Source organism: Coregonus lavaretus (assembly GCF_964263955.1).
Source record: "Coregonus lavaretus genome assembly, chromosome: 36".
Classification (NCBI taxonomy): Eukaryota; Metazoa; Chordata; class Actinopteri; order Salmoniformes; family Salmonidae; genus Coregonus; species Coregonus lavaretus.
In genome coordinates, this window is record NC_140023.1 from 30,105,665 (window position 1) to 30,125,245 (window position 19,581).

The 19,581-nt window shown below is 43.4% G+C and overlaps 1 protein-coding gene across 4 annotated transcripts in view; it reads left to right on the forward strand.

Moving 5' to 3' along the window:
- The window catches only part of smoc2 (SPARC related modular calcium binding 2), a 92,403-nt gene that overhangs the window by 26,873 nt on the left and 45,949 nt on the right, over positions 1 to 19,581 (forward strand). For all 4 annotated transcript variants that reach the window (XM_084153322.1, XM_084153320.1, XM_084153323.1 and 1 more), the window contains exons 3-4: positions 6,670 to 6,776; positions 19,173 to 19,272. In XM_084153322.1, coding sequence (XP_084009448.1) covers positions 6,670 to 6,776; positions 19,173 to 19,272 — 207 coding nt within the window. The remainder of the gene's footprint in view (positions 1 to 6,669; positions 6,777 to 19,172; positions 19,273 to 19,581) is intronic.

Sequence of the window (19,581 nt, forward strand, 5' to 3'; positions counted from 1 at the left end):
GGATCCGGGAGGGAGATGAATGGAAAACCGCATTCAATACACCAACAGGCCACTACGAGTATCTGGTTATGCCTTTTGGCCTCACCAATGCTCCTGCTGTGTTCCAGGCTCTAGTGAATGATGTACTGCGGGACATGTTAAACAAGTTTGTCTTCGTTTACCTGGATGACATCTTAATCTACTCCAGAAACCTGTCTGAACACACCCGCCATGTCCAGCAAGTCCTTCATCGTCTTCTGGAGAATTCCCTCTACGCCAAGGCAGAGAAATGTGAGTTTCACGTCAAGACAGTGGCCTTCCTGGGGTACATAGTGGCAGAGGGAAGTATCCAAATGGATCCTGCCAAAGTATCAGCAGTCACTTCATGGCCAGTTCCGGAGAACAGAAAGAAGCTGCAACAGTTTCTGGGGTTTGCTAACTTCTATAGGAAGTTTATCCGGAACTACAGTACCGTTGCTGCCCCTCTCACTGCTCTAACCAGCACCAAGCAATCCTTCACCTGGACCCCAGCAGCCGACAAAGCCTTCAGTACCCTCAAGGTGAGGTTCACCTCCGCTCCCATCCTCCAGATGCCTGATGTGGACCGGCAATTCATTGTGGAGGTGGACGCCTCGGATGTGGGAGTTGGTGCTGTGATTTCTCAGTGGGCTGCGGAGGATAGGAAGCTCCATCCCTGTGCCTTTTTCTCACGTCGGTTGTCCCCCTCTGAGTGCAATTACGACATAGGGAACCGTGAGCTGCTGGCTGTCAAGCTTGCCTTGGAGGAGTGGCGTCACTGGCTGGAGGGGTCCACCATTCCATTTCTCGTTTGGACCGATCATAAGAACTTGGAGTACATCCGCACGGCCAAACGGTTGAACTCCAGGCAGTCCCGCTGGGCCCTGTTCTTCACCAGGTTTAATTTCACTCTGTCATACCGGCCTGGATCACGCAACACCAAGCCAGACGCCCTCTCCCGTCAATTCCAGAAGGATGACACCCCCTCCAAGGACCCTGTGTCGATTCTGCCAAGTCCCTGCATCGTTGCAGCTCTGACCTGGGCTGTTGAGGAACGGGTGCTGGAGGCTCTCCGTAACCAGCCAGGTCCCAGCACTTGCCCAGCTGACCGCCTTTTTGTCCCCGAAGACCTGAGGTCCCAGGTCGTTCAGTGGGGACATGACTCCCGCCTAGCTTGTCACCCTGGCTCCACCCGCACTTACAACCTGCTCGCCCAGAGGTTCTGGTGGCCCTCTCTGAGGAAGGATGTACGGGAATTCGTCCAAGCCTGCCCCATCTGCAACCAACACAAGTCGTCCTGCCAGCCCCCAGCCGGATTGCTGCAGCCCCTGCCTGTGCCCAGACGTCCCTGGTCTCACATCGCCCTTGACTTTGTCACGGGGCTGCCCCCTTCAAGTGGCATGACCGTCATTCTCACCATCGTGGACCGTTTCAGCAAGATGGCACACTTCATTCCCCTCCCCAAGCTCCCAACCGCCAAGGAGACCGCCCAGGTGGTCCTGGAACACGTCTTCCGGATCCACGGACTGCCAAAGGATGTAGTTTCTGACCGTGGTCCACAATTCTCCTCCGCTTTTTGGAAGGAGTTCTGTCACCTGCTGGGAGCCACAGTCAGTCTGACTTCCGGATTCCATCCCCAATCCAATGGGCAGTCAGAGCGGGCTAATCAGGAGCTCGAGAAGGCACTGCGATGCATGACTTCACGCAACCCCCACTCCTGGTCGCAGCAATTGACATGGGTGGAGTACGCACACAATTCTCTGACCTGCTCTGCCATCGGTATGTCCCCTTTCCAATGTGTTTATGGATACCAGCCTCCTCTATTTGCCAGCCAGGAAGAGGAGGTTACTTGCCCATCTGCACTTGCTTTTGCCCGTCGATGTCGCCGCACCTGGTCACAAGCCCGAGCCACACTCCTCAGATCCGTTGCCAGCTACACTACCGGGGCCAACCGTCGGAGAATTCCTGCTCCCACCTACCATGTTGGTCAAAGGGTGTGGTTGTCATCGAAGAACCTGCCACTCAGGGTGGAGTCGCAGAAGCTGGCACCTCGGTTCATTGGCCCATTCCCTATCATAAGAGTGATTAGCCCAACTGCTGTCCGGCTCCAACTGCCTAATTCCCTGAGGGTGCACCCCACTTTCCATGTGTCTAAGATTAAGCCCATCCATGAGAGTCCGCTGGTCCCTGCTGCGCCTGGTCCTCCTCCTCCACGGCTCGTCGATGGTGGTCTGGTTTACACCGTCCGCCGCCTGCTTCGGTCCAGACGGAGGGGTAGGGGTCTCCAGTACCTCATTGACTGGGAGGGCTATGGACCTGAGGAAAGGACCTGGGTGCCAGCTAGTCGGATTGTGGATAGGACTCTCATCACCGCTTTCCACCAACGGCATCCTGATCAACCTGCGATCCGTAGGGGCCGCCCCAGAGGGGTCCCTAACCGTCCGGCCCGCTCGGCTTCCTGTCCTGTGCCTGATCCTGTCTCGGGACCTGTCCCATCTCCCGACCACGGCCCTCCGGCTTCCTCCGAGGATGAGGACGTTCACTCGGACCGTTCGGAGGAGTTCTAGCCCTCCTCCGGCTCCCCTCCTCCCGCCCGGCGTGGTGTTGCTCTTGGGACTTCTGGGGCCGTCCCTTGGGGGGGGGGTTCTGTCATGGGCCTCTCACGCCACCGGGTTACCACCTTAATTTTCTTCCACTCTGCTCACCACTCTCTCTACTCAGCCTAACTAGCTCCACCTGTCCCTGCTCTGCTCTGCTCTAATTACTCTGCCAGCTGCGCTGCATTACCCACTACCTCTCCCAGTATTTAAGGCCCTGTCTTTCAGCTCTCCGGTGTCAGATCGTCTGCAAAGCTCACACCCGGAACCTGTTTGCTCGCGCTTCTGGCTCACCCTGGTTTTGTGACCCCGGACCTGCCTGTTTTTTGGATACTCTTCTGCCTCAGGAGATCCAGACCTGCTTCTGCCATTACGACTCCTGACAACTCTTCAATCCCGGTAACTCTGACCAGCCTTCTGCCTTGCTACTACGTATTTTGGATTTCCCTTGAACTGTACTGCTGCCTGGTTTCATTCCGCCCTGTTGTGTCTGTGTCTCCCCCCCCCAGGACTTCTGGACCACCCACCACCGGCTTCATAGGACGCATCGCTGCCACTGGGGGGGGCACAGACCCAGCGCATTGGACGGGATCCCTGTTACCCCTGGAGCCTTCTTTCACTCCCTACTTCCCTTTTCCCTTAAGTTTAATAAACTTTCTGGTGTGTCGCAATTGTGGTCCTCTGGTCGTCTGTCTGAACCGTGACAGACAGTCGAAGTGTAGAAGAATGACACTATTCTAGTTTATTGCGTTAATGAAATTCTTGAATGATTTGTATTAGATGTGTATATGTGTTGCAGGATGTGTATCCTGCAACATTGTTTCACCTTTGCTTTATGTTTCTTTTAGCATGATTTCCTTTGCTTTCTATCCAATCACAATGTCAAGCATCCTCATTGATTAGAAACAGATGTTTTATCCTCCGTCTGATGGAACAGAATAAATTATGTGAGAGTTATATGAATGAAATGCCTTGACAGGAGTTAATGGGGTCGTTTTCATTATATAGATTATATATGCATGCTAGCACAGACATATGGGACCGATGGCGGATTTGGGATGAAAAGCGTAATGCAATCGGAACCCAACAAGGTCAGGCGGCTCACAGACCCACACATTGTGCAAGTGGTGGCAGGAAGACCCCATACAATCCCAGCACCCCCTATTCCGCACCTCCTCCTCCTCTGCTGCACTCACTCGAAAGTAACGGGAGGATTATGAGAAGGGGCGGACTTGGACAAGAATTCGGCCCTGGCATATTATCCACACCTGCACACATCAATGCGCGGGCCGCCAACTGACCTTTGTTTGCCTCCCTGTTGTGCTCTCTATCTATCTCAGCATCTTCTATCCTGTCACACTGTGTCACACTGTCACTCTGCTTAAGCCTTATACGTTATAAATGCCAAGCAAACAACTAAGGCCATATTGCAAATTAGTGCCTGGATATCTGTTCCCCTGAATCAACACCTACCTTAAGTGTTAGTTACTAGTACAGGGCTCCAGACTAACATTTTCCCCTGGTGTCACTGGTGCCACTAACTTCTACAGTTTGTGACACCAGCCCATGGTTTGGTCGGACCCAAATCATGAGTAATCATCTTTTAAAGTAATTCATAGTGCTTTATTAGGAAGTGCAATAAATAGACATCAATTGTTTAATCTAATACGTCCAAGCAGGAATTCATGATTGAATATATTTTGATGTGCAACCTAATACAGTAATTGTCATGAATTTTGGGATGACAATTAGACTATAGTTGCTATATTTTACTGTCAAAATAGGACTCCAGAATTTCCAGATTTATTTTGTGTTCAATAGAGATGAATTACATCTTTACGTACACTAACTAATATCATAGGATAATTAATTTGGGGTTCAACACCTGAGGAAGTGGAAACTCAAAATACATTAAAATATGCACTCTGGGATCTTAAGCACAACAAATTTGTAACATATTGTGCAAATTGGATTTGTTTTTATTTTATATTTAAAATATATTTTTGGGGTGTCAATTTCGACTAGCCCACCCAACAAAAAAATTATCCAGCCCATCCGGCATTTGTCAGAATTGCCAGATGGCCAATCCGTCCCTGGCTGCAAAAAAAAAAAAAACTTCATATGACAAAAACCTCTTTTTCCGAGTTTATGCTTGTGCTGGGTTGCCACGGCAACTGCTTTGAGCGGGACATCTGGATGTGGCCAACAAAGAGAGGGAGGAGAGAGAATGGAGGATTCCAGCTAGGAGGGCTGAAAGGGACGAGGGTCCATGAAAGTCCTATTGTATGCATAAATAACATAGAGGCTGGGGAGTCTAAAACCCCATCCATTCCTTGTGGCAAGACACACAAAGTGACTTTTCCAGACTGAAGCCCAGGCCAGTCGGGACCAGACATAACCCAGAGGTCAGCAGCGACTAGGCGGCACTGGAAGCACAGAGTTGGGTTTGTGCGTTCGGGATGGCGGGAATGGCGAGACTGGCACCACATTTGTTTTCTATCACAGAGCAGAGCTCAGATGATTCAACTGTCCTGTCATTTTTTCCAGTCGTCGGGTATTTGGTCGGAGCCCACTAGTGAAGTACGAGAGGTTTGGGGTTTTTCCACTGAAGCTAACTTTAGACAAGCTTCTCCTTGAGTCCCTGTTTCCCTCCCTCTGGAACATTGTCTTGCCTTGCCCCCTCTTCCACGCCAGTGACAGTGGTGCGCACACACACACACACACACACTGAAATAAACCAGCACACTTTCTCTCCTTCTCCCTCTAATGGACCAGCGACAAAGAGCCTCCTCACCAGACTGGAGACAACTTTTAAACGTTTTAGCATGCGTCATTGTTTTCACTTGATTTGAACCAGCCAGCCAGGTTTGCATTATGGGTAATGTGTCACACATAGTAATAGTCGCTGTGGCATCAACACACCATCCACTATAGCTCCTGACAGGGCAATCTGATCTGAGGCCATTACCGTAAGAGAAGAAAAATATGACCCGTTTTTACGTCCAGGAACCCTTAAAGGCCAGGAGAGAAAAAAGAAGTGACCAGAGCCTAAACTGTTTTGGAGTGGGGTTTAAAGAGAGACAGAGAAGAAGAGAGATGGAGTGAGTCTAGAGAATGGGGTAGAGAGAGAGAGAGAGAGAGAGAGAGAGAGAGAGAGAGAGAGAGAGAGAGAGAGAGAGAGAGAGAGAGAGAGAGAGAGAGAGAGAGCTGTGGGGTTTAGAGAGAGTGAAGAGATGGAGTGGGGTTTAGAGAGAAAGGAAGAGGTGGACATCCCAACGTTCCGACCATCCAGACAATTTTTCCCGTGCATCAGCCCTTTTCTGAGCTAGGCCGAGACTGGAATGTACTCCAGGAGAGAGAGGGAGAGTGATCTGTCCAGCCCCGTAATGGCTTTACCACTTGGCCATTGGACTGGCTGGTGCAGAGGCCTGTCTGCTCCTAATAAGATGGCGATGTTGGTTCGATTCCCAGCCACACGAGCATCTGCCACTTCCGAAACAGCTTGAATTATTTCCCCTCTGTCTCAGTCTTTCTTTCTCTTTCCTCTCTTCATAATATGAATATGTGATTCAACGTCTCCCTCTGTCTTTTAACCATATTTTTTGTCTTGGCTTTTTAGTGAATGTCATAAAATGCATGAATATTTCAACTATTCAAGTATTTGAAACCCTCATGAAGAAATGACTAGTTGGATTCTTGTTGTGTTCGAGGCTGTCCACTCATGCAATGATTGTTATGATTTCTGTTGCCCAGACAGTAGGGCACTGCACTGAACAGCCGACAATGATGCTTTTAAAGGCATTTTCCCCGAAGTTCACATAGATCGCATTCACGGTAAACGCTGCGCATGTGGGCTCAATCGGAAATTACCTTAAAATGTCAAGCGTGGATTGGATTGAATCCCAGCCTAGTTGTTTTTGGTTGAAATATTATATAATTTATTATATGATTGGTTAGATTATTATTTGATTGGTTGGATTATTGTTTCGTTTATTATATGATTGGTTGGATTATAGTTTAGTATATGGTTGGTTGGATTATTGGACGTGTGATGATTATGATGTCTGTGCTCCAGATACATCCAGATGTGTGGCAGAGAAGAGGTACACGGAGCAGCAGGCCAAGAAGGTCTTCCCTCAGGTGTTTGTACCTGTCTGCAACCCAGACGGAACATACAGTGAGGTAAGAGAGAGTGCAATTATAGGAGCTAGATCAGCATTTCTCAATCCTCTCCTCGAGTACCCCCAGCCGTTTCAAATATTGTATATATTTTTTTACATTTTAGTCATTTAGCAGACACTCTTATCCAGAGCGACTTACATGAGCAATTAGGGTTAAGTGCATTGCTCCATTGCACATCAACAGATTGTTCACCTAGTCGGCTCGGGGATTCGAACCAGCGACCTTTCGGTTACTGGTCCAATGCTCTTAACTGCTAGGCTATATATTCCAGAACTTAATCAGGTGTGTTAGTTCTATATATCAAATATGCGGAATCACTGGGGGTATTCGAGGACAGGTTTGGGAAACACTGATATAGATTATGCCTTTACTGTACATATGATGATACTGTAGTTATTTGGTGTTTGTGACAAGGCTGTCAGTCGCCTTGTGCACTTAAAGGCTTTAGAAATACAATGAGAATAAAACTTGAGTTATTGTGAAAAAGTAGCAATATAAAACAAAACAGATTGGCAGTTCAAACGTTCTAAAAACAACCTCACATGGTTCTAGAACAAACTGAACACACCTGTTTTACACTCTGGGTTGAGCAATTAACTATTTAGGTACACTTGGAGTGTGACCTGCCATGCAAATCTTAACCAATCTCAATTAACACACAATTTAAACAATTAACCAAACAATTAACTGCATGAGTTGATTCTGATAGAAAGCACTCCTTACACTCGTGGAAATTGGTCTATATCAGGGCTTTCCAACCATGTTCCTGAAGAGCTACTCTCCTGTAGGTTTTCGTTCCAACCACAGTTGTAACTCTCCTGATTCAGCTTTTCAAGTGCACTAGAATTGGGTTGGAGTGAAAACCTACAGGACGGTAGCTCTCCAGGAACAGGGTTGGAGAGCCCTGGCCTATATGGATAGGGCCAAATTGAAATGTTTCCAACAGAAGAACTATAAAAAGCATATGTATGACCATAGTAACAATGGAAAGAGAACACTGGAGATTATGGGGAAATTATCAGACCAAAGGTGAGACAACAGTTCACCTGACAAGACTGAATCGAAACATTACACTGTTGATTTTATCTGCATTTGACATTTACTGTACTTTTCACAGCATTTCTCAATAACAAAATATACAAATATTCTGGATAAATTCAGTAACATCATAATAAGAAGATTAACTGACATTTCGGAGTAGGTGCAAAGTGGCCACACCTCTCCAAACTGTGCATAGTTCCTAAGTAATTTCAATGCACTTTTATGACTCAAGGAAAGAGCTATAAGGTGCTTTTCTTTTAGCTCTCCTAGCTTTGCCATTGAGGTTTATTGTTTGGAACACAGCCCTGCGTCCCCACCATCACACAATTACTGTTGTTGTTGTTTACGCAATCCAAAAACGTTACATTTTAAAGTGCATTATTTGAACGCTTATTCTGTTGCCAACATGGCTCGCTAAGTTATAAAATATGATCTTACAGTGTTAGGCTTTCAAAAGGCACTTCAGACAAACAGATTGTAATTATTTTGGTGCGCATAGAATGGAGTCATGAGTGCATTCAAGTGTGTGTTCCATGGCACATTTTCTTCACAATATGACAAACATCGGCTAATTCTGTTCAGGACAACCCAGGGTATAACACTTGTCATCCTTATAACTGTGGATCAAACATAGCGATCATAAACATTGGTACTGTAAATTACATGAGTTTTCAAATATGTTAAATGTGAAGTGCACATCTGGATTCAAGGGTGAGTGGTTTGCTTGTATGACATCAAAGTGGTATTTATTATAATCCTCAAAGCCTCATCTTTTCTTTTTCATTTTTTTTGGGTGGTAGATCAGCTTAATATTGCAGATATACAGTGAGGGAAAAAAGTATTTGATCCCCTGCTGATTTTGTACGTTTGCCCACTGACAAAGAAATGGTCAGTCTATAATTTTAATGGTAGGTTTATTTGAACAGTGAGAGACAGAATAACAACAAAAAAATCCAGAAAAACACATGTCAAAAATGTTATAAATTGATTTGCATTTTAATGAGGGAAATAAGTATTTGACCCCTCTGCAAAACATGACTTAGTACTTGGTGGCAAAACCCTTGTTGGCAATCACAGAGGTCAGACGTTTCTTGTAGATGGCCACCAGGTTTGCACACATCTCAGGAGGGATTTTGTCCAACTCCTCTTTGCAGATCTTCTCCAAGTCATTAAGGTTTCGAGCCTGACGTTTGGCATCTTGAACATTCAGCTCCCTCCACAGATTTACTATGGGATTAAGGTCTGGAGACTGGCTAGGCCACTCCAGGACCTTAATGTGCTACTTCTTGAGCCACTCCTTTGGTGCCTTGGCCATGTGTTTTGGGTCATTGTCATGCTGGAATACCCATCCATGACCCATTTTCAATGCCTTGGCTGAGGGAAGGAGGTTCTCACCCAAGATTTGACGGTACATGGCCCCGTCCATCGTCCCTTTGATGCAGTGAAGTTGTCCTGTTCCCTTAGCAGAAAAACACAGCCAAAGCATAATGTTTCCACCTCCATGTTTGACGGTGGGGATGGTGTTCTTGGGGTCATAGGCAGCAATCCTTCTCCTTCAACCACAGCGAGTTGAGTTGATGCCAAAGAGCTCAATTCTCGTCTCATCTGACCACAAGACTTTCTCCCAGTTCTCCTCTGAATCATTCAAATGTTCATTGGCAAACTTCAGACAGCCCTGTATATGTGCTTTCTTGAGCAGGGGGACCTTGCGGGCGCTGCAGGATTTCAGTCCTTCAAGGCGTAGTGTGTTACCAATTGTTTTCTTGGTGACTATGGTCCCAGCTGCCTTGAGATCATTGACAAGATCCTCCCGTGTAGTTCTGGGCTGATTCCTCACCATTCTCATGATCATTGCAACTCCACGAGGTGAGATCTTGCATGGAGCCCCAGGCCGAGGGAGATTGACATACCTTTTGTGTTTCTTCCATTTGCGAATAATCGCACCAACTGTTGTCACCTTCTCACCAAGCTGCTTGTCAATGGTCTTGTAGCCCATTCCAGCCTTGTGTAGGTCTACAATCTTGTCCCTGACATCCTTGGAGAGCTCTTTGGTCTTGGCCATGGTGGAGAGTTTGGAATCTGATTGATTGATTGCTTCTGTGGACAGGTGTCTTTTATACAGGTAACAAGCTGAGATTAGGAGCACTCCCTTTACGGGTGTGCTCCTAATCTCAACTCGTTACCTGTATAAAAGACACCTGGGAGCCAGAAATCTTTCTGATTGAGAGGGGGTCAAATACATATTTCCCTCATTTAAAATGCAAATCAATTTATAACATTTTTGACATGCGTTTTTCTGGATTTTTTTGTTGTTATTCTGTCTCTCACTGTTCAAATAAACCTACCAATAAAATTATAGACGGATCATTTCTTTGTCAGTGGGCAAACGTACAAAATCAGCAGGGGATCAAATACTTTTTTCCCTCACTGTATTGTAACTTCCATCAATGTAATTGTCTGCATCACTTCCAATCCCCCATGTTTATATATATATATATACACATACACACATACATACATACATATACATACATATCCTTTAAAAATATATATATATTCCCCTTCATTACTTTCCAACCCCGCCACCCTTTCCCCACTTGGAGTAAACTAGTGAACAACAATGCCTAGGCCTCTACTTCCAGCCCATACCCACTATTTACATTTTATGGACACAGTCAATTTTACAGTAATTACATTTTGTTTGTTCTTTCTCCTGAACTTCTTCTACTCTCAACCTTTCCGATCATTTTCATGATGTCCATCCGGTTTGCTTCTATATGCCATCTCTTTCTAACTGTGCTCCTTCACAAAAGCTCCCAACCTACAACCCATACACTTATTATGGACACAGCGTGCCTACATTATTAGTTATCTTGTTATTGTTTGTTGTTAGTTGTTGTTAGTCCCATCCTTCAATTCCATTCAACACCTCCCATCTATCTTTTAACACCATCCATATAGGATTTCTATATGATATATATATTTCAACTGTACTGTGATGTCTTACAAAAGTTCTGAACCTTTCTATTCTCATTGTTTCTACAGATTGTGAATTGAAAATAAACATTTTTGCTAACAGTATTATTATGATATTGATCGATTGACTATGACTTTTCAGATCACCCAGTAGTGCTAACTGCAGGGTTAGCTCCAGGTAAATATTGCAATCCTTTAGCCATTCCTGGACCTGTGTCCAAAAACAAGCTACAAATGGACAGTACCAAAACAAATGATCTAATGATTCTGTCTCTTCGCCGCAAAATCTGCAGAGCTGGGAAGATTGTATCCCCCATATAAATAACATTCTATTGGTAGCAAGAATTTTATATAATAATTTAAATTGAAAGATTCTAAGTTTTGAATCCGGTGTCGTTTTGCGTATCAGTTCATAAACACTATGCCATGGGATCGGTACGTCAAAAATCTCTTCCCAACTATTTTGCAATCTATATGGGACGGCTGTCAATCCTTTGGTCCTTAAATAAAACTGATATACTTGTTTATTTATCACAGTTTTCCTTAACCCATTATGTTCTTTAATGCAAGGCCGACAGATAAGTTCCTTACTTTCTCCTCTTTCCACTTTCCTCTTCCATTTTTGCGGTAAGGCTGCAATTATTTGGTTGTAATTATGGGTAGAGCAGACATTTCCATATGTTTTTGTTAGCTGATTGTGCGGCATAACTCCACCAGTCCTACGGATGATATAATTTACAAAGATTATACCTTTATTTTCTTTCTTTTTTTTTTAAAGACTTTTTTTGTCAATTCGTATATTTGAGTTTAACCACAATATTTGTTGCATTATTTGTTCTGTCGTTTCTGGAGCATTCAATTGAAATTGCAACCAAATTTCTATGGCTTGTTTAAGAAATAGTGATATCTGGGAGATTATTTCCTTTTCAAATAACTGAAAGTGAGAGGTTGTAATCTGAATGAAGGGAAAAAGGCCATTCTTGAACATTGGGTGAGACAATCTTACTAAGTTGCTAGAGAACCAGTTCGGATTTAAGTATAACTTTTGTATGACTGAAGCTTTTAGTGATAGGTCTAATGCTTTAATATTTAATAATTTCTGTCCTCCGAATTCATATTCATTATATAAATAGGCCCGTTTAATTTTGTCTGGCTTGTCGTTCCAAATAAAATGGAATATTTTTTCTCATATAATTTAAAAAACTGTTTGCTAGGCGTAGGCAAGACCATAAGCAAATAGGTAAACTGGGATAATACTAAAGAGTTAATCACTGTGATTTTTCCACAAATTGACAGGCACCCACCTTTCCATGGTAGCAAGATCTTATCTATTTTTGCTAACTTTCTATTATAATTTATTGAAGTGAGATCATTTATTTCCTTTGGGATATGTATTCAGAGTATATCCACATCACCATCAGACCATTTTATTGGTAAACTACATGGCAATGTAAAATTTTAATTTTTTATTGATCCAATACGTAATATAGTACATTTGTCATAATTTGGTTGTAATCCAGAGAGGTTAGAATATGTATCTAGATCCTCTATGAGGCTGTGGAGTGATTCTTGTTGTGGATCTAAAAGAAAACATGAATCATCAGTGTACAATGACAGCTTTGTTTTTAAGCTCTGGATTTCTAATCCCCTGATATTATTGTTGGATCTGATTTTAATAGCTAACATTTCGATGGCCACAATAAATAGATATGCAGATAGTGGACAACCTTGTTTCACTCCTCTTGACAGTTTAAAACTTTCTGAGAAATAGCCATTATTTACTATTTTACACCTAGGGTTACTATACATGATTTTGACCCATTTTATAAGAGATTCACCAAAATTGAAATGCTCCAGGCATTTATATATAAACCCCAGTCGTACTTTATCAAATGCCTTTTCAAAGTCTGCTATGAATAGCAGGCCTGGTTTCTCCAATTTTCCATAATGTTCTATTGTTTCCAATACTTGCCTTATATTATCTCCAATGTATCTTCCATATAAAAAACCTGTCTGATTAGAATGAATAATATCCGACAATACCTTTTTAATTCTATGCGCTATACATTTTGCTAGAATTTTTCTAGCATCACAACACTGAAGTGTAAGGGGCCTCCAATTTTTTAAATGGACTGGATCTTTATATTTTCCACTTGTATCCTGTTTCAGTAATAATGAGATCAGACCTTCTTCTTGAGTGTCAGATAATCTACCATTTACATAGGAGTGGTTAAAACATGCTAATAACGGTCCTCTTAGTATATCAACATTTTTTTGGTATACTTCGACTGGTATGCCATCCAACCCTGGAGTTTTCCCAGACGTAAAGTCCTTAATTGCATCCAGAAGTTCCTCCTCTGTAATTTCACCTTCACATGAGTCTTTCTGTTTGGCTGTTAATTTTACATTATCAATAGAAAAAAAATCTCTACAAAGCCTCATCTTTCAAAACACATCGACTCCTCTCGATTTACAGCATTTCCCTCACTCAGACAACAACAAATGTGCAAAAATAGCCCAATTAGCAGGAGGAATGGGGGCATCTTCTTGTCAAGCACAGTGCTCAAGTTTTTAAAGGCTGTCAGTGAAAACCCATACAGTGCTGTGAAGCGGAGAACCTGATCTCTGACGTCAAGTATAGCATGTTACTGTACAGCCACTGCGTTCCAATTTAGGCGCTTATCAATGACAATCTGCCATTTTCAACCCGTATACAGGATGACAGGGGCTGTGAGTGGAAAGGGCTACAGGGGGGCTGAACTCACTGATTTCGCCTCAGTTTTCCTCCTTCTCATTAAGAAAAAGGTGATTTGCGTCTTGGGGGTGTGGTTTGATGTGGGTGTGTTATGTTCGCTATAACTCCCTTGGAGTTATTGGCCGTGTTCCTTTGCTAAGATGGTTCATTGTGATTTCGCAGTTTCCCCTCCCTCGCATGCCTGCCTCACCTGGGACAACTTCAGAGATTCCTGTTTTTCTACAGTCAAGACTACAATAGCCACAAGGCTGTAAACAACCAAAGCTGCCATTTGTTTATTTCTACCTCAAATGGAGCACACTTTGTTAATAACGTATTCAATCACATTCAAATATGTTGACTCACCCACATAAATATACCTGATGCACATGTATCAACTTTGAAACATTGTTTTCTTTGTTTGGGCTAATGGCTAGGCTAATGGCTTCTACCTGAACACATGACATGTGGTTACAGCCTGCAATTCACACCTCCCATGTAGATGGCGATAATTAGCATAACTCTCGGTTCTTGGCCCGTCTTTCCCACCAAACATTCATTTGTTCATTGAGCAGTGTTGCTGTGTGAGCGGTGGAGAGTAACTACAGTGGTGCGCAATTCGCAGCACTGTAGTTGGGACACTTTTTTCATCTAAACCCAGCGTGAACTGGCAGGATTAGCCCATTGGTTGTTGCATCGCCTCAACAACCTGAGCCACCATACTATTGACTTTGTCTAAAGGAATGACAGTTGTACAGTGGGGAAAAAAGTATTTAGTCAGCCACCAATTGTGCAAGTTCTCCCACTTAAAAAGATGAGAGAGGCCTGTAATTTTCATCATAGGTACACGTCAACTATGACAGACAAAATGAGGGAAAAAAATCCAGAAAATCACATTGAAGGATTTTTAATGAATTTATTTGCAAATTATGGTGGAAAATAAGTATTTGGTCACCTACAAACAAGCAAGATTTCTGGCTCTCACAGACCTGTAACTTCTTCTTTAAGAGGCTCCTCTGTCCTCCACTCGTTACCTGTATTAATGGCACCTGTTTGAACTTGTTATCAGTATAAAAGACACCTGCCCACAACCTCAAACAGTCACACTCCAAACTCCACTATGGCCAAGACCAAAGAGCTGTCAAAGGACACCAGAAACAAAATTGTAGACCTGCACCAGGCTGGGAAGACTGAATCTGCAATAGGTAAGCAGCTTGGTTTGAAGAAATCAACTGTGGGAGCAATTATTAGGAAATGGAAGACATACAAGACCACTGATAATCTCCCTCGATCTGGGGCTCCACGCAAGATCTCACCCAGTGGGGTCAAAATGATCACAAGAACGGTGAGCAAAAATCCCAGAACCACACGGGGGGACCTAGTGAATGACCTGCAGAGAGCTGGGACCAAAGTAACAAAGCCTACCATCAGTAACACACTACGCCGCCAGGGACTAAAATCCTGCAGTGCCAGACGTGTCCCCCTGCTTAAGCCAGTACATGTCCAGGCCCGTCTGAAGTTTGCTAGAGTGCATTTGGATGATCCAGAAGAGGATTGGGAAAATGTCATATGGTCAGATGAAACCAAAATAGAACTTTTTGGTAAAAACTCAACTCGTCGTGTTTGGAGGACAAAGAATGCTGAGTTGCATCCAAAGAACATCATACCTACTGTGAAGCATGGGGTTGGAAACATCATGCTTTGGGGCTGTTTTTCTGCAAAGGGACCAGGACGACTGATCCGTGTAAAGGAAAGAATGAATGGGGCCATGTATCGTGAGATTTTGAGTGAAAACGATCCTTCCATCAGCAAGGGCATTGAAGATGAAACGTGGCTGTGTCTTTCAGCATGACAATGATCCCAAACACACCGCCCGGGCAACGAAGGAGTGGCTTCGTAAGAAGCATTTCAAGGTCCTGGAGTGGCCTAGCCAGTCTCCAGATCTCAACCCCATAGAAAATCTTTGGAGGGAGTTGAAAGTCTGTGTTGCCCAGCGACAGGCCCAAAACATCACTGCTCTAGAGGAGATCTGCATGGAGGAATTGTCAATCAAACAAGTCCCCAGGCTCTGTGTGCTAACTACTCAATTGGGTAGTTCTGCTGTCTGTAAAGAAATGGACGTGCTGTAGGTTGATTCTGCTGCTACGATTGGTAGTCTGCAGCTGTGCAGCATGCTCCGATCATTTTGGTGCTGCAAGACAGCTGTCCCGAGTTAGTGGGCATGATTGAAATCCAAATCCAACCCTCAAATATCCCAGGAAATCAGCAACGTCACAAATCTTTGTTTTGGAAAAAAACTGACTTTATGATCAAATTTATCCCACTACTTACACTTTTTAGACCATTTTTGGACTAGAATTGATATTTATGACTACTACCGATGCCACAGTCCATTTATCTAGAGAAGTAGTTTTTTTGGTTCAGCCACTCTCTTAAATATGGAAGGATTTGAATTATGAAAGAATCAATACAAAACAAAAACACACTTGCTCTTAAATAACTTGCATACTTTAAGAGTACCAGGAGCCTTTCCTTCACTTCTGAAATGTTTTGTTGTTTTAAGAGCATCTTAGAGATTATTGCTGTAATGAAAAGTGTGATACAAATTGAATCTTTACACAGGCAGCCAATTCTGAACCTTTGCCACTAATTGGTCTTTTGACCAATCAGATCAGATAATTCGGCAAAAGATCAGAATTGGGCTGCCTGTGTAAATGCAGGGAGTCTTCTGCCAATACAGTTCAGTTTTGAAGGCCTTGAACTCATCCAGCACACTGTCAATAAACACATATGTCCTTGCAGTTCCCCATACAGCCTCAAGAGGACAGTCCCCTGACTTTATCTAGGTCCTCCTGTAGTTCCCCCTTTTGGTATAACGGCCACTGCGGGCGGAGACACTTCGAGCCACGAGCTGCCTCCACCGCACTCCCAGGACACTGCAGCCTGGGCACTGAGGGCAGCAGGTAGCACTTAAGAGTGGTGGGCCAGTAATCGAAAGGTCGCTGGTTCGAATCCCCGAGCCGACTACGTGAAACATCTGTCGATATGCCCTTGAGCAAGACACTTAACCCAATTGCGCCTGTAAGTCGCTCTGGATAAGAGAGTCTGCTAAATGACTAAAATGTAAAATGGAACTGCTGTACTCCTCAGCGGGAGCAGAACCGCTTCCCCTTCTCAGTGGTCTTCCATGCTGGTCCTCCAGAGGATACACACCAGTTGCCACCTGCCCACATCTTGTTGAACCATGGCTTGGTGCTGGTAGATGATGGCCTCGACATTGCTTGCTCTTGCAAAAATGTCTCAGTGTAAAGCCTTCTACAGAAAATGTGGGCCCCCATAACCGCTAGGGGTAACTATCCAACCGCTGCCACCATATGTGACAAGGCTGAAAATACACTGAGAATAAAACTTTCTAAAAATAGTTTATTGAGCATGCTAAAACAAAACGGATTGGCTGTTCTTAAAAGGACCTCACCTTTCAGAATATACTGAATATACCTGTATTATACTCTGGTTTGAGGAATTAACTAATTAGGTACACCTGGAATGTGACCTGCCATGCAAAACTAGCCAATCTGCTCAATTAACACACAATTGAAACAATTAACCAAACAATTAACTGCATGCATTGATACTGATAGAAAGTGCTTAAATATGGAAGGATTTGAATGATGAATGAATGAATCAATACAAAACATACAAACAGACCTGGGCCCAGATTCCCGATAGCGATGGAACTTAGGTTTACGAGTGTTTTTAACGATGCATCTTTCCTACAACGACCGAAAATGTTACATGCGTTTCCCAAAACTCAATGCAGAGAGAGCGGTTGTTAAGTGGAACGTGTGTCGATATTGATAGGATCAAAAGAAAAGGAGTGCTGCTCTGGGATCAGCTTTCTCCATAGAAATCTTACCTTAACATTATAATTATTTCACAATACTGACGACGGACAAGCTCCTAGAGAGATATTACCACCTACGGCTGCAAATATTGAGGCGACTTATTCTAATGCTTACCCAATAGAAATACACTAAATCACCGATTTGGCACATCATTGCGCATGTTAGGCTACACATCATGAAATATATTGAGACAAATTACAGACAATAGCCTACAAGTAGCAAATTGGAACTCAATTGATTGAACATGAAATGTATTTCAATATGATAAAAATAGGTATATTTCCTACTGTTTATATTGTAACGCAGTCATCTCAGTTTTCATTTGAATCATCTTTTTATACGTCGCTTGTTTGTATCAATAAACGGTCATATGAAAGCGGCTCACCTTTCAGCCAGGTACATTTCTATGGCAATGAATCCATCAGAACTAACCTGCTGCGGGGCAGGCTAACTCACAGCTAACTCCACTTACCCTGAATGAAATGACTGAGCCACGAGTTGAGGACCAATGAAATCTGATTGTGTCATCATTACATCATCATCCCCTTCATTTGAGGAAGATGACAGATTTTAATATTTAATAAAATAAAATAAAAAAGAGTCATGTTAAAATATATTACATTACACGTTTAGTAATGACAGAATGCATTTAACTTCACACATAGTAACAATTTTGAATGACTTAATACAATTATTTTATTGATAGGAGTGGGAAAAAAGATGCTTGTGGTTGTGCACTGATAAGCAGACCAAAGCACACCAAATACCAAAGAATTTGCAAGACCTTTTCTTTCATTTTGATTTTGACACAAATTAAAATGTGGCACTGACTCGCCCATGGATTGATGTTTCAGCATTGTCTCAATGAAGAGTCGGCATTCAACAAGCCATGCACGACATGCACGCATAGTTACAAGCCTGCTAGAGTTAGCAGCAGGCAGACGAGTAATATCCACCGTCGTAGTATGGATGAAGCCTGAGCTGGAATGTGAAGCTAACTGAAGCTGATTAGCTTTAGAAATCCCTAAGTAGATCTAGCTTGCTTCGTAGGATACCCCTCTGAAATTATTGGCGGTCACAGAGAGATGGATAAACCATGTGATTCTATGTTTAGCTGAGATCTTCTTTGTACAAATGTATGCTACAAGGCAAAAAAGAATCTAACGATGCACTTAGCTGTTCTACGAGCGGTCTGAGGCAGGCGTTAGATTCCGAGCATTTTCAAGTGCAACGTTAATAACAATTGTCTTGGGAAACAGCTTGGAGATTTAACGATGCTCCTACGAAGGTTCTAAAAATGAACTTAGCCTTAAGATGCCTTTGAGAAACCAGCCCTGCTCTTAAAGGGATACTTCAGGATTTTGGCAATGAGGTCTCTGTGTCCAGTATATAGGAAGTTAGAGGTAGTTTCGCAAGCCAATGCTAACTAGCGTTAGCGCAATCAGATACCCATAGACTTCCAGTCATTGCGCTAACGTTAGTTAGCATTTGCGCTAGCACTAGTTAGCAACTTCCTTCAAACTGCACGCAGAGACATTAAAATGTTATCCACGAGTTCAACTGACTGGGGAAGTAGATAAAGGGCCTCATTGCCAAAATCCCGAAGTATCCCTTTAAATAACTTGCATACTTTGAAAGACTCCAATGTCTCTAGTGAAGGAGCTTTTCCTTCAGTGTTATTTTGTCTATGTGACATGTTATCCTGTGCTGAGCTCTAATGCCATGCTGTGTTGATTACAGGTGCAGTGTCATAGTTACACAGGCTACTGTTGGTGTGTCACGCCCAATGGCCGTCCTATCAGTGGCTCAGCCGTGGCTAATAAGAAGCCCCGATGCCAAGGTAGGTACAATCCTCCCAACCTGGCTCCTTTTAATAATTTATTTGTGTTGGAGACCATGTAGTTGTTATTGTAGCTGGATACTCTGTGCGTGCATGTGTGTGTGCGTCTGGACTTGCATAATTGTGTATGTGTTAATGTGTTTGCTTATTTATTTTTTGCCACTTTTTGGTTATAATGTGGTCGCAATGTTGTTGTTGATTGATCAGTTGCTGACAGTGGAGAACCGTATCCAAATATTACAGTAATTATGTTTATTGTAATTTAGCTTTAGCACCATGTAGCTGAGTAACAATGACAATGCTTGCTCA